The 14,465-nt window shown below is 40.1% G+C and overlaps 1 protein-coding gene across 1 annotated transcript in view; it reads right to left on the reverse strand.

Moving 5' to 3' along the window:
- Nucleotides 1-14,465, reverse strand: part of LOC311004175 (titin-like) — a 239,473-nt gene that overhangs the window by 200,691 nt on the left and 24,317 nt on the right. Inside the window, exons 20-32 of the mRNA XM_083996121.1 lie at nt 14,009-14,241; nt 13,750-13,914; nt 12,887-13,055; nt 10,477-12,173; nt 8,781-9,059; nt 7,696-7,962; nt 6,869-7,141; nt 5,824-6,087; nt 5,144-5,404; nt 4,402-4,662; nt 2,975-3,238; nt 2,595-2,855; nt 486-746 (exon numbers count right to left, since the gene is read on the reverse strand). Coding sequence (XP_083852247.1) covers nt 486-746; nt 2,595-2,855; nt 2,975-3,238; nt 4,402-4,662; nt 5,144-5,404; nt 5,824-6,087; nt 6,869-7,141; nt 7,696-7,962; nt 8,781-9,059; nt 10,477-12,173; nt 12,887-13,055; nt 13,750-13,914; nt 14,009-14,241 — 4,655 coding nt within the window. The remainder of the gene's footprint in view (nt 1-485; nt 747-2,594; nt 2,856-2,974; nt 3,239-4,401; nt 4,663-5,143; nt 5,405-5,823; nt 6,088-6,868; nt 7,142-7,695; nt 7,963-8,780; nt 9,060-10,476; nt 12,174-12,886; nt 13,056-13,749; nt 13,915-14,008; nt 14,242-14,465) is intronic.

Genomic DNA, 14,465 nt, shown 5'->3' on the forward strand with positions numbered 1-14,465 from the left:
TGCAAAAATTCAAAATCTTACCAAGAATATTTGTCTTATTTCTCGTCAAAATGTCATTTCTAGTCAAAATAAATCTAATTATACTTAAAATAAGACTCATCACATTAAAAAGTAGTTTGTTTTTAGAGACTTTTTTTTATTAATTTTTCAAGCAGATTTTCACTTGAAATAAGTAGAAAAATCTGACAGTGGATCAAGTTTTTCTTTCTTATTACAAGCATAAAAAACTTGCTTTCACTGGCAGATTTTTCTACTTATTTCAAGTGAAAATTAGTTTGAAACAAGTGAAAATGATCTAAAAACAAGTTCATTTTTAGGTGATGAGTCTTATTTCAAGTGGAAAGAGATTAGTTTTGACTAAAATTGAGAAATTTTGACAAGAAATAAGACAAATATTATTTTCTTGGTAAGATTTTGAATTTTTTGCAGTGTGTGCCAGTGTTAGAGAAAATCCAACCCCAGAGGCTAAACAGGAGGAAACTCACGGTTGACGGTGAGCGTTGCGGAGACTTTGTCGTTCCCGCAGACGAAGGTGTACTCGGCGGAGTCGTCCCGGCTGGTGTTCATGATCTTCAGCTGGTGGAGTTTTCCTTGGACCACGATCCTGAACTTCTCGCTCATCTCGATCTCCACGCCGTCCTTCAGCCAGGTGGACGGCACGTTGAAGTGAGACACTTCGCACTCGAACGTGGCCACCTGAGTCTCTGGGACCTCTACGCTCTTCATGGGTTTGGTGACTCGCAGAGCTGAAAAAGTGAAGAGTAGTAGCTGTCAGCCTCAACATATTTATTTAAAGCAGATATCAGCTTCACGGCCGTTTCGGCTAATGCTGCGTTCAAGGCAGGCTTTTGAAACCGTAAGTTACAGCTTCAAGTCACAACTACGACTTGGTAGCGTTCCAGGTAACCCGTAGCTCGTGTTTTTACCATCCTGTTGTCTGTGAAAGTTCCCTATAACGGCCACTCGTAACTTCCGACCCGTGAACTCGTACCAGATCGAACTGGTATGACTTCACAGGAAGGAAAAACACAAAGTACGAGTTTCTTTGAACGCACCATGAGTTAGCAGCCCCCGCCCTTGTCAGGCATCAATTGGTCCTCGTGCTACGTCACCACATTCACGCGCATCCCTTGGCTGCACACACAGCCCTTCATGCCGTTCTCTCTCCTCATTGGATAACACTTGTATCCCACAAGGAAAATTTTCTCCTCGGGTTACAGCAGAGCAGAGTGACGGAGAGACTCGTGTTTAGGCTGAAATACTTCATGTAAGTGATTGCTGACGGAAAATAGGACTATTTAGGACTTATATTAACAAAAACATTCCACTGATATCTGCTTTAACACTGCAAAAACTCAAACTCTTACCAAGAATATTTGTCTTATTTCTAGTCAAAACAAATCTCATTATACCTAAAATATGTATATTTATACATATACATACATAGTTATACATAAAAAAGTAGCTTGTTTTTAGACACTTTTTACTTATTTCAAGTCTATTTTCATTTGAAATAAGTAGAAAAATCTGACAGTGGAGCAAGTTTTTCTTTCTTATTACAAACACAAAAAACCTGCTTTCACTGGCAGATTTTTCTACTTATTTCAAGTGAAAATTAGTTTGAAACAAGTGAAAATGATCTAAAAACAAGTTCATTTTTATGTGATGAGTCTTATTTTAAGTGGAAAGAGTTTAGTTTTGATTAGAAATGAGACATTTTGACAAGAAATAAGACAAATATTCTTGAAAAGATGTTTTTGCAGTGTACAACTTTGTGGATCAATGTATAATAGAAGAACTTTCACTTGTAAACTAGTAACAGAATAATAGTGAAATGTTTTTAATCTGGCTTTTGACTGTGGTCACACAGTTTCCATCATTTATATCATTGTCACTTACGTTGCAATATTTTTTTTAATACCACAGTCAGTTTACCTATCAATACTTTTATATCAGAGCACCTTATATCCTTATATCCTCAGTACTTGTTTTTGCACATTGCCCAGTTGAAGGTTGATTTGTTTTATTGTTTATTGTGTCGATATCTTCTGTCTGTTGAGTTGTGTTGTGTTTGTGTATTTGTTTTTTTTTAGCCCTCTTTACTTTCTTCTTAACTTAGCTGATGTAACAACTAAATTTGGTAGCACTTTACAATAAGGGTCCTTAATTAACGTTAGTTAGCACATTATTAAGCATTACTATATAAACTAATGTGTTAATTAATGCTGAGTAATGCATACATAATGATAAAAAAATTACATTATTCAACTTTTATTATTACTTAATAATGTATTAACTAACTTTGAGTAGTAAACATGAATTAACTGCTTACTAATAGGCTACATTAATGAATGTGTTTTCTAATCCTAAGTAATATATAATAATGATTGTTAATATATCTTTAAACAGTTAATTAATGCTTAATAATGTACTAACTAACAGTCAGGCCATAGTCAGGCCATCATAGTCAGGCCATCATTGTAAATAAGAACTTGTTCTTAATTGATTCTGCCTGGTTAAATAAAGGTTAAATAAAAATAAGAAAATAAGAAAATGTCCCTGTTGTGGGATGAATAAAGTAGAGATGGTCGTACCCTCCACGGTGAGGCGGGCGTTGCACTGCAGGTGGCCCACCACGGCCGTGTACACGCCCTCTTTGCTGCTGTCCACGTTCTGGACCGTCAGCGTGTGCGTCTTCTTCTCAGACAGGATGCTGTAGTGCTCGTTTGTCTTCAGCTCGGTCTTGTTGAACATCCATTTCACGGGGATGTCGTCCTCAGAGATGCCCACTTCAAATGTAGCTGCTGCGCCCAACAAGGACGTCACATCCTTCGGCTTCTTCAGGATCTTGATCGCTGTGGGGAAATAGTTGACAGTTACAGTTTGCTGTGTTAACTGTTCAGCTTGGAACTTTTTGTTTTGACTAATTATTATTTTTCATTAACAATATGATTTTAAATCGGTGATGGCTTACTCTCGACGTTGAGCCTGGCGTTTGCAGACAGTTTTCCCAGTTTGAAAGAGTAAACGGACTCGTCGTGTGTGGTGCACTTCTTGATCTTCAGGGTGTGGACGGTGCCTTCGATGCTGATCTCGTATTTATCGCTGGGCAGCATCTCCACGCCGTTCTTGATCCACTGTGCTCCCCTCACGTTCTCGTGGGTCAGCTCCAGGCTGAACACGGCCTCCTGAGTCTCCACCACGTTCACGTTCTTCAGCGTCTTCTTCACCTTCACAGCTGCAGAGAAACAAACTTCACTGTTAAATCCAGCGATAGATGATAAGCTACGTGTTGGCAGAAGACTTATCACATCACATCAGGGCTTCACTGCAAAAACTCTACATCTTTCCAAGAATATTTGTCTTATTTCCTGTCAAAATGTCTAATTTCTAGTCAAAACTAAACTCTTTCCACTTAAAATAAGATTCATCGCCTAAAACAGCATATATACAGGAATCTTGAAGTTACTTTTAATACCTTTTAATGACTTTTTCAAGACCTTCTCAATATTTTTCAATACCTCACCGCCACTTCAAGCTGTAACCATTTACATCAGTGACACTTTTAACTGAACAGTTCTAGTTTCACATGAAGAGTAATGAAGTGTTTTCTTCATTTCATTTTTTAGTAGACATTAATTAAAAATAACAATAGTGACAATAGATATGCACTGCAAAAACTCTTACCAAGAATATCTGTCTTATTTCTAGTCAAAATGTCATTTCTCATCAAAACTAATCTCATTATATTTAAAATAAGACTCATCACAGTAAAAAGTAGCTTGTTTTTAGACACTTTTTTACTTTTTTCAAGCAAATTTTCACTTGAAATCATCTGACAGTGGAGCAAGTTTTTCTTTCTTATTACAAGCAGAAAAACACTTGTCTCACTGGCAGATTTTTCTACTTATTTCAAGTGAAAATGAGTTTGAAACAAGTGAAAATGATCTAAAAACAAGTTAATTTTTAGGTGATGAGTCTTACATTGTGGAACAGCCTACCTCTGCATATTAGGAGTGCACAAACACTCGAGCACTTTAAATCTCTTTTAAAAACTCATCTCTTTTCCTTGGCATTTTAGTTTTATATGTCTTCACTCTTGTTTTATTGTTTTATTGCATGCTTTTATTGTAGCTACATTACCTGTATCCCATCTAGTTGTATTGCCACTAGTTTGCCTGTGTGTTTTATTGTACAGCACTCTGGACAACCTGGGTTGTATTTTTAAATGTGCTATATAAATAAATATGTATTGTATGTATTGTATTGTATTATTCTAAGTGGAAAGAGTTTAGTTTTGACTAGAAATGAGACATTTTGACAAGAAATAAGACAAATATTCTTGGAGAGATGTAGAGTTTTTACAGTGTGAACCAGCTAGGAAACTAGACCTGGACTTACCCTCGACTCTCAGATGGGCCGAAGTCTTGGAGGTGGCGACCTGGTAGGTGTACTCTCCGACGTCGGTTGCCTTGGTGATGACGATGACGAGGCGTCGGACGACTCCTTTCACCTCGCTCACCACGTTCTCGTTGAAGTCGACGGGCTGGCCGTCTTTCAGCCACTTGCCCTCGGCCGTGGGGTTGGCCACCTCACACTCCAGGACCGCCGTCTGGGAGTCGGCCACCACCAGATCACGCAGAGGCTTCCTGATAGCGCCACCTAGTGACCGGAGAGAGTAGGGCCTTTCAGTTAACACTTGGTTCAGATAGAGAGATAGGTAGATAGGTAGATGGATGGATAGATAGATGGATGGATAGATAGATAGATAGATAGATAGATAGATAGATAGATAGATAGATAGATAGATAGATAGATAGATAGATAGATAGATAGATAGATAGATAGATAGATAGATAGATAGATAGATAGATAGATAGATAGATAGATAGATAGATAGAAAGAAAGTCGATCCATGTTTCGACAGACAATACAGCCATTGAGTTAACATTTTGCTTCTATTGTATTACAAGTTAATGTCTATTTTATACATTTTGAATTTGGTGACTTCCGGATCCGCTAGAAAAATTTGGAGTTAATTGTTGATTGTGAAAAGAGGTGTGGTACGCATGGATGTATTACATTAGATCCATGGTGGTAGAGAACAACTTCTGTAAAACTTTGATAATAGAATGAAACGTACCTGTCACGGTGAGAGATGCGCTGCATTTCTTCTCACCAGCTGCAAACATGTACTGGCCTTCCTCGTCCTTCCTGGCTTCCATCACCATCAAGGTGTGGCGCTTGTTCTTGGACTCCATCTTGTGCTTGGCGCCGGCTTTGAGCGGCTGGCCCTTAAAGGTCCAGAAGGCATCGATGCCCGGGTGAGAAACCTCCACTTCAAAGGTGACGTTCTCCGACTCGGAGCACTCCTTGTCCTTCATCGGGGTCACGATCTGGACAGCTGTTGTGATTGGACAAGGGGTGAGGCAGTCAGCTATTGATCAACTCACCATCCTTCATATTCACACTGGTAAATATTAAGACTTTTTGGTAACACTTTACTTGAAGCATCGAGTGTCATAATATTATGTCAATGTCATAAGCGTTTATGACTGCTGTCATTAAGTGTCATTCGGTTTTGTAATGACAACTTGACATTGTTTGGGATGTCTTGATTATGACACCTTGACATTAATCAAAGTGACATTACCAGAAAAGGGCTTTGTCATGACAACTTAATAATGATTATTAATTAGATGTGCAAGGTTACAGAACAAATCTTTCATAATTAATAATCATTATGTCAACTAAACAGAAAATATTTCATTAATGTCAAGTTGTCATGACAAGGCCCCATAAACCCTCTATTGTGTAACTTACTCTCAACAGTTAACTTGCAGCTGGTGTCGGCGCGGCCAACAACCAGCTTGTAGTGTCCTTCATCGGAGGCGTAGGTCCTGTTGAAGACCAGACGCTGCTTGGATCCTTTGGCCACCATCTGGATGCGGTCGCTGGGCATCAGAGGCTGCTCGTTGTGGAACCACTTCACCGAGCTGATGTCCTGAGCCGAGATCTTGGCCTCCAGAACAACCTTGGTGCCTTCAATGGCTTTGGTGTCCTTCAGTGGGACCAGCACTCCAATGGCTGCAATGCAGATTTAACAGTTTTATTCATCGTGTTTCATCGGGTTCTAAATTCTTTAAAAAGCAGAATGCATCTGAAAGTAATTTTAGGCCAAAAAAGGGGTCAACTTTAAAGAAATTGCAACAGAAGCAAACTCAACTGATTTTGTATCCTCAACATGTCCTGAGTGAGGGAAAAAAAGCCCCGAAGAATCCCATTAGGGGAAAGTTTAGAAAAAGACCCAAATTTATACCAATATAAAAAATTGTTTTCATGTGAATAGGGTAAAATTTTTAACCTTTAGATATCTCCATGAAAATTACTGAGTTGATTACTTACATTAAGACAAATAAAAAATGTATTACAAGTTTTTTGAAATTCTTTGTTAACATGAGAAAATTTGCATACATTTGCATAAATTCCACCACAGCAACTTCATATGATGTGCCGTCAAAACGGTGGAATTTATGCACATTTATGCAAATTTGCTCATGTTAACAAAGAATTTCAAAAAACCTGTAATACATTTTTTGTTTGTCTTAATGTAAGTAATCAACTCAGTAATTTTCATGGAGATATCTAAAGGTTAAAAATTTTACCCTATTCATGTGAAAAAAATGTTTTATATGCGTATGAATGGGCTATATTTGGGTCTTTTTCTAAACTTTCCCCTAATGGGATTCTTCTGGGATTTTTTTCTCTCACTCAGGACATGTTGAGGATACAAAATCAGTTGAGTTTGCTTCTGTTGCAATTTGTTTAACCTTTTCTCATAAAATGACTGGACTATGAAGTGACTTACTCTGTATGACCACCTTTGCAGTGGTTGAGATCTCCTGAGCAGGAACCACAAATGAATACATCCCATAGTCATCCTTGTGGGTGTCCTCAATCAGGAGCTTGTGGATCTGTTTGTCGATAACGATGTGGACGCGGTTGGAGGCTGTGATTGGCTGGCCGCCCTTCATCCAGGTTCCCTCGACGTTCTCCTGAGAGAACTTCACCTCCAGCTGAGCGATGTCGCCCTCACAGATCGTCATGTCGGTCAGAGGCTGGATCAGCGTTACAGGGCGCACTGAAACATCAAGCAACAACAACAACTTGCTCAGTAAATGTTGTGACAACCTGCTTGTACATTTTACTGGTTTATCCCCAGAGGACCACTGCACTGCAAAAACTCTACATCTTTCCAAGAATATTTGTCTTATTTCTTGTCAAAATGTCTCATTTCTAGTCAAAACTAAACTCTTTCCACTTTAAATAAGACTCATCACCTAAAATTAACTTGTTTCCAGATCATTTTCACTTGTTTCAAACTATTTTTCACTTGAAATAAGTAGAAAAATCTGCCAGTGAAAGCAAGTTTTTTGTGCTTGTAATAAGAAAGAAAAACTTGATCCACTGTCAGATTTTTTTTTTGCTTGAAAAAATTAAAAAGTGTCTCTACTTTTTAAATGTAATGAGTCTTATTTTAAGTATAATTTGATTTATTTTTACTAGAAATGACAATTTGACTAGAAATAAGACAAATATTCCTGGTAAGATTTTGAATTTTTGCAGTGTGGTCTGACAGCAACAACAACAACAACAACAACAACAACTTCAACTATATTTACTTCAAAAACTCACATTTCATTTTAAGTGAGGCACTGGTCTTGAACTCGGCCACTTTGAAGGTGTATTTTCCTTGGTCTTCCTTCTTGACGTCTTTGACTGACAGCGTGTGTCTTCCACGGCGGGAGGACATGACATATTTACTGCTGGCAGAGAGCAGCTTCTCTCCAAAGAACCAGCTGCCTTCGGCGTCTTCACGGGTGATGAGACACTCAAACTCTGCAGAGTAGGTCTCGGGCACCTCTGTGCTCTCCAGCTGCTTCAGCAGTTCCAGAGGAGCTCCTGTTTGTTTGTAGAATAATACAGGTGAGACATCAGTGTCTGGTCCCAAAATCAATGTATATTTGGATACAACAGTTCATTCAGAAATTTTATTTAATAGGATAAACCCCTTGAGAGGAATGCTCTCGTTTTCGAGGGGGTCCTAATATACATTACAAACCAAAGAGACAACAACACAGTAAGACAGTAACAGAAATACATATTAGACACCTCAACAAAGACACTATGGAGCAGGTAAACTTTCATGTGATTAGCAAGGATGTGGTCCCATGTGGTACACTGCAAAAACTCAAAATCTTTCCAAGAATATTTGTCTTATTTCTTGTCAAAATGTCTCATTTCTAGTGAAAACTAATCTCTTTTCGCTTAAAATAAGACTCATCACCTAAAAATTAACTTGTTTTTAGATCATTTTCACTTGTTTCAAACTAATTTTCACTTGAAATAAGTAGAAAAATCTGCCAATGAAAGCAAGTTTTTTGTGTTTGTAATAAGAAAGAAAAACTTGCTTTCACTGGCAGATTTTTCTACTTATTTCAAGTGAAAATATCCTTGTAAAAAGTGTCTAAAAACAAGTTACTTTTAATGTGATGAGTCTTATTTTAAGTATAATGAGATTAGTTTTGACTAGAAATTAGAATTATTTTACAAGAAATAAGACAAATATTCTTGGTAAGATTCTGAGTTTTTGCAGTGTATAAGGTATATTTGTAAGATTTGCTTCACGACAAGAAGAGAAATTCAAAGACAAAGAAATGAAGTATTTTAGGTGTGAAGCACCAGTGTGAATCAGTAGAAGTCCTATGTGTCCAACCTACCTTCCACAATAAGCTTGGCAGTTGTTCTGACATCATCGTCTATAACCACACAGGAATAATCTGCATCGTCCCTCATGCTGATGATCAGCACGGAAAGGAAGTGGACCTTTCTGTCCGAGTGCATTCTGTATTTGTCTCCGGAGAAGATCTCCTCGTTGTTTTTCATCCATTTGACCTTGACAAAAGGCTCGTTGGTCTCACACTCAAAGGTAGCCATGGTGTCCTTCTCCTTGGCATTAGTGTCCTCCAACTTCTGTGTGAAGGAGATGACTTGCTTTGCTGCAAAAGGGAAGACAAGACATTCATTAGAGCAGTGGTTCTCAACGTGGGGTCCTTGAGAGATCTGAAGGGGGTCCCCAATTTATTTCTTGAAAATTTACCACTTTTTCTTGATTTTTTAAAAGTTTTTTGTTTCAGAAATTTTACAACTTTTTTCTAGAAATTTTTTATTTAGAAAATTTTTTTTACGAGAAATTTTACCACTTCTTCCTAGAAATGTTTAAATGTTTTTGGAGAAATTGGACCACTTTTTTCCAGAAATTTCTCTATAATATTTCCAAAAATTCACACCATTGGCCCTAATTTAAAAGTATAAAAAAGTAATGTTCTTCAGTCTCAGAACAAATATTTGTGTATTTCTGGTGTTTACTTCTAAATTTGGTCCAATGGGGGTCCATGGTCTAATTTGTGCCAATTTAGGGGTCCTTGATGTACAAAAGGTTGAGAACCACTGCATTAGAGAATGCCCAATGTAGTGCAGGCAATCTAGCTCATTTTGGACCCAAAAATAGAACTAATTGTAACAGAATGTTTTTCACCATACATCATTTCTATGAGGTGTCTAGAACAACATACTAAAAGTCCTAAGAAATCCTAGTTGGGGAAATATGTTTAATTCTCATTGATTTACCGTATATAAAGTCTATTGTGCCAATAAGGCCAGACAACAATACACCCCAATGGGGCTGTTTTTTTCCTTTACTGCTATCACAATGAAACTTTACACAATGAAAGTATCTATGAAATGTAACATTTCTTGTATTACAAGTTTCTTTGAAAATGAATTTGAATATGCAAATGAGCAATACACTAATGGAATATTCCCAAAATATACCCGAATGGGCTTGTTTTTTTCCTTTACTCTCACCACAATGAAAGTATACATGAAAAGTAACATTTTTTGTATTACAATTGTCTTGGAAAATTAATTTCAATATGCAAATGAGCTCAACACTAATTCAGTTATGGTCAAGAAGCCATAAAGCCGCAAGCAGCAAAAACAGGGGCCAAGTTCTTAGTCCCGCTCAAATGTTGTTGAACATAACAGCATATTTAACATAACATCACACACAGTCGTTGAAACGACTTTAATGTATTCTGACTTTCTTCTGATGTTCTCTGCAAATTGGGGGAAAGACATTAGGTAAGGCTTGTTCGCTAATAAAATTGGGGTGTATTGTTGTCCGGCCTTATTGGCACCATAGACTTTATATAGCCTACAGTAAATCAATGAGAATTAAACATATTTCCCCAACTAGGATTTCTTAGGACTTTTAGTATGTTGTTCTGGACACCTCATAGAAATGATGTATGGTGAAAAACATTCTGTTACAATTAGTCTGTCGGAAAAAGCTATTTTGCCTGGACTAATGTGCCTGTGGAAATACTACATGGAAGTGTTAGACAACTGTGTTACCTTGCACCAGCAGGAAAGCGTGGCTGGAGGTCTCTCCGGCTTTGTTTGACGCTTTGACCATGACGCTGGCGGAGTCCTCTGCTCTGACGTCTCTGATCACCAGTTCACACACATGGTCTTCAGGCCAGAACCAGTAGACTCTCTCAGACTTCTCCAGCTGAACTCCATTCTTGAACCACTGACACTCGGGTTCTGGTCTGCCCACAACTCTGACTCTGAACTTGACCTCGTCTCCCTGTGCCACCGTCTGGCTCGTAATACGCTCTAGGATCTTTGGAGCTTCCATACTCGCAGAGAGTTTGACTCTCTCTGGTTTTAGAGGTTTGGCTTTAAGTTTGAGCTCCTCCTCCTTCTTCTTCCTCTCAGCTTCCTCCTTCATCTTGGCATGGTGGAGCAGCTCCTCCTTTGTCTTTTTCAGCAGATCCTCATAGGATTCGTCCCTCTTACGGGACTTGAGCTCCACTGCGGTAATAGACTCGTAATATCCTTCCTCAGTCCTGCGTTTGAATTTGGTCCTCAGCTCCGCGGACTCCTCTGTGGATTTCTCATGGACAATTCTCTGTGCTTTCTTAAGCTTGACCACTTCTTTCAGATGAGAATCCTCTGCCTGTTTCTCAACCTTCACCACCTCAAATGGTGTTTTTCCGGCCTCGGGTGCAGCTTCAGCGGCCTTAGCCTCGGGAGCGCGGCGCAAGTGAGTCCTGAAGTCCTCTTTTTCCTCGATCTCCAGCTTCACGGTATGCTCCGCAGAGCCCAGGTTGTTGTCCGCCACCACTTTGACCTCTCCTGCATCATACGATTTGATCTCAGTAATCTCCAAGTAATAAATACCGTCATAACGAAGTCTGTATCTCTTGCTTTTACGAATAAGCTGTCCATTAAGGTACCAGTTCACCTTGGGTGATGGGTAACCGGTCACTCTGCACCGGAATCGTGCAATTTCACCCTCTGTCACCTTGACTGGTTCTGGAAGAAGGACAATCTCTGGTTTCATTTTCTCAGTTTCTTCCTCTGCAGTGACACCATAAGGTCCGCCCTCGTGAGCCAAGCGCTCCATCTCGTCAATCCTGTGCGCTCCCTTCCTGCCTTCGGGAAGCTGCGATTCCTCAACAAGACCCTTCTCGTCCTTGACGATCAGCGTGGCCGAGGTCTGGTCGACTCCGAACTTGTTTGTGGCTCTGCAGGTGATAACGCCGCTGTCTCTAGCGTAAGCGACTTCGTAGTCAAGGCTGCAGTAGCCAAACTCATTGACCATGCGCATCCTGTTAGCAGCTTCCAGGGGTTTTCCATCATGCAACCACTCCACAACCATGGTGGGGTCACCGATAGGGGTCAGTCTGCACTCAAAGTGAGCCGGACCGAAACGCTTCATGCGAACAGATGTCAGTTTCTTCTTGAACAGAGGTTTCTGCTGCTTCTCTTTGTCGTACAGGTCGCCCTCCTCCCACTGCTCCTGACCGTATCGCAGATGAAGAGGTTCCACCTCTGGGGCAGCGATCTCCTTGGCCTTGTAGGTTCCTTTGGGAATAATGAGCTTCCTCTCTGGTTCGGGCTCAGCATAGTCCACCTCAACGTTGACTCTGCAACGAGTCGTGTCTCTACCAGCCTTGTTGATGGCTGTCGCTGTGTACCAGGCGCTGTCTGTGCCAGCTGCTGAGGGAATTTGGAATTTGGCTTCTCCTCTGGTTCCTTCAATCCTAGAACATGGATAATATGTTTTATTAGAGTTAGTTTTAACATTTGTGGTTTTGTACTACAAATAGGGGTGTAACGGTACACAAAAGTCACGGTTCGGTACATACCTCGGTTCAGAGGTCACGGTACGGTACAGTTTCGGTACAACAGACACTAGCCTATTGAATGTAAAACTAAAATCTGTCTTGTGTTATAAAAAGTAAAAATAAAAAAAATTGAATATAAAATTGAACTTAATTGTAAATTGTTATCATGCCATTCATTAGCCTAATTCTAGAGGAAAAAAACTTGCACTTGACAACTGGCAACTATTATGAAAAAAAAACAAAAAACAAGAAACTAACATCAATGTTGGTTCACACAGTTGATTTAGACTAGTTGATTTAGACTAGTTGCTTTCCAGTTGCTTTATTGATGTTTCTGGTCTGTGTTCATGTCAAGAGGCTTAAAAGCAGCGGGATAAGTTGTTACACACAACTTGTCTTTTTCCTTGGATTGGAGTGAGGACTCGACTTTTTTTTATTTTTATATTCACTCAGACGTATTCGTCGTGTGACTGTGTGCACCGAACCGTGACCCCCGTGCCGTCACGAATACATATACCGTTACACCCCTAACTACAAATAAAAATTACAGTTGCTTCGAGGACTTCCATTCTTTCAGTCGAATTTGCAGTGTGAGTGCACCAAATTTTTCAGCCATTTGTGAGACATACCTGATGTTTGGGTGCTTGTGTGGTGTGATGATGTCACTGTTCTTCAGCCACACAATGTCAGGCAGGGGGTTTCCCATGGCTTTGACGGCCAGTTCAACCAGAGTGCCCTGCTTTACACTGATGTTCCTCAGCTTGTCGGTGAACTGAGGTCGTACTAAGGTCTCTTTAGCTGAGAGAGCAAGGGAAGAAAATGTTAAGGAAACTCAAAGCCACACGGAATCTGGTTAGATATTTCATAACCCCTAAGTTAAAATGTGTGCAAACAGGGGAGACGGCCAGGGGACTGTGTTGGAGGAAGTGTGGTGAACAGCTAGCGGACCATTTTCATATATTCTGGCGCTGCCCAGCTATTCAGCCATATTGGCAAAAGATCACGCAAGTAGTACAAAACATTTTTGGTGATGAAATTAATAGCTCCTTTTCTACAGTCTACCTGGGTAATATTGCACCCCATATATTGGGGCGAGACAAATATCTTAAGAAAACCGTAACTGGAAGCTGGCTACAGACCATCACCACACCTCCAGCAGAGTCAGACTGGATCAATATTGTGACTAATATCCAAAATATGGAAAGGATGACCTTTTCGTTAAATCTACAGACTGATAAATATTTGCACTATTGGGAAAAATGGATTGTGTACATGTCCAAAAGAGACGCTCATTGAGCCATCATTGTAGTTGTAACTTTACCAGTATAACGTTTGAATGAATGTATAGGTGACCAACTGTTTGTTCTATGTCTTTCTGTATGTTGTCTATGTTCCTTTTATAAAAATGAAGTACAAAAAAAAAAAAGAAAGAAACTCAAAGCCACAAAGCGTCCAGCTATCTCCTTCTATCTAAAAGTAAATGCAATCTTACCATCAACAGTGAGAGTGACAGAGAGGGACGAGCGTCCGGCTCTGTTCTGAGCAACAACTGTCCATTCTCCAGAGTCGTGTGGCATGGCCGGTACAATGATGAGGGACTGAGTACCATCCTCTTTAATCACTATCTTGTGGTTGTAGTCGCTGACCACTTGTTGTCCTAGGAGTATGATGAACAGATGTTGTGAGACCACAGAACTTTTCTTCATAAACATACTCGCAGTGTGTGAGCACATCATCTGTCTTTTACTCACCATTGTGGAACCAGTAGGTGTCGGGCATCGGTCTGCCGACAACCTTCAGGTCAAACCTGGCAGTTTGCCCCTCTGAGCATTTACAAGAGGAAGGCTTCATGACAAACACGGGTTTGTAGAGTCTTTCCAGCTGAGCCTCGTCTGTTTCTTCCAGCCGGCGGGCGGGAGAACGTCCAGGAGAACGGCTGGAGGAGCGACCGGGTGAACGGCTCAGAGAACGAGGAGATGTGGACCTGAGGAAGCATGGAACATAATCAGTATGAAGGTGTTCATGATTCTAAGGGTGAATTCCAATTCTCCCTTTAGCCCTAGCCCTTGGCCCTAACCCTTCATTTTGCGCGTTCACGTGAAGTGGTAGGGGTGTTCCAATTCTGGTTCAGACGAGGGTTAGGGGGAAGTGGTCTGGCTATCTCGCCCTTGAAACAGAGATTTTTCAGGGGCACACTACAAACCGAGG

The sequence above is a fragment of the Trachurus trachurus genome (assembly GCF_905171665.1).
Source record: "Trachurus trachurus genome assembly, chromosome: 21".
NCBI classification, from domain to species: Eukaryota; Metazoa; Chordata; class Actinopteri; order Carangiformes; family Carangidae; genus Trachurus; species Trachurus trachurus.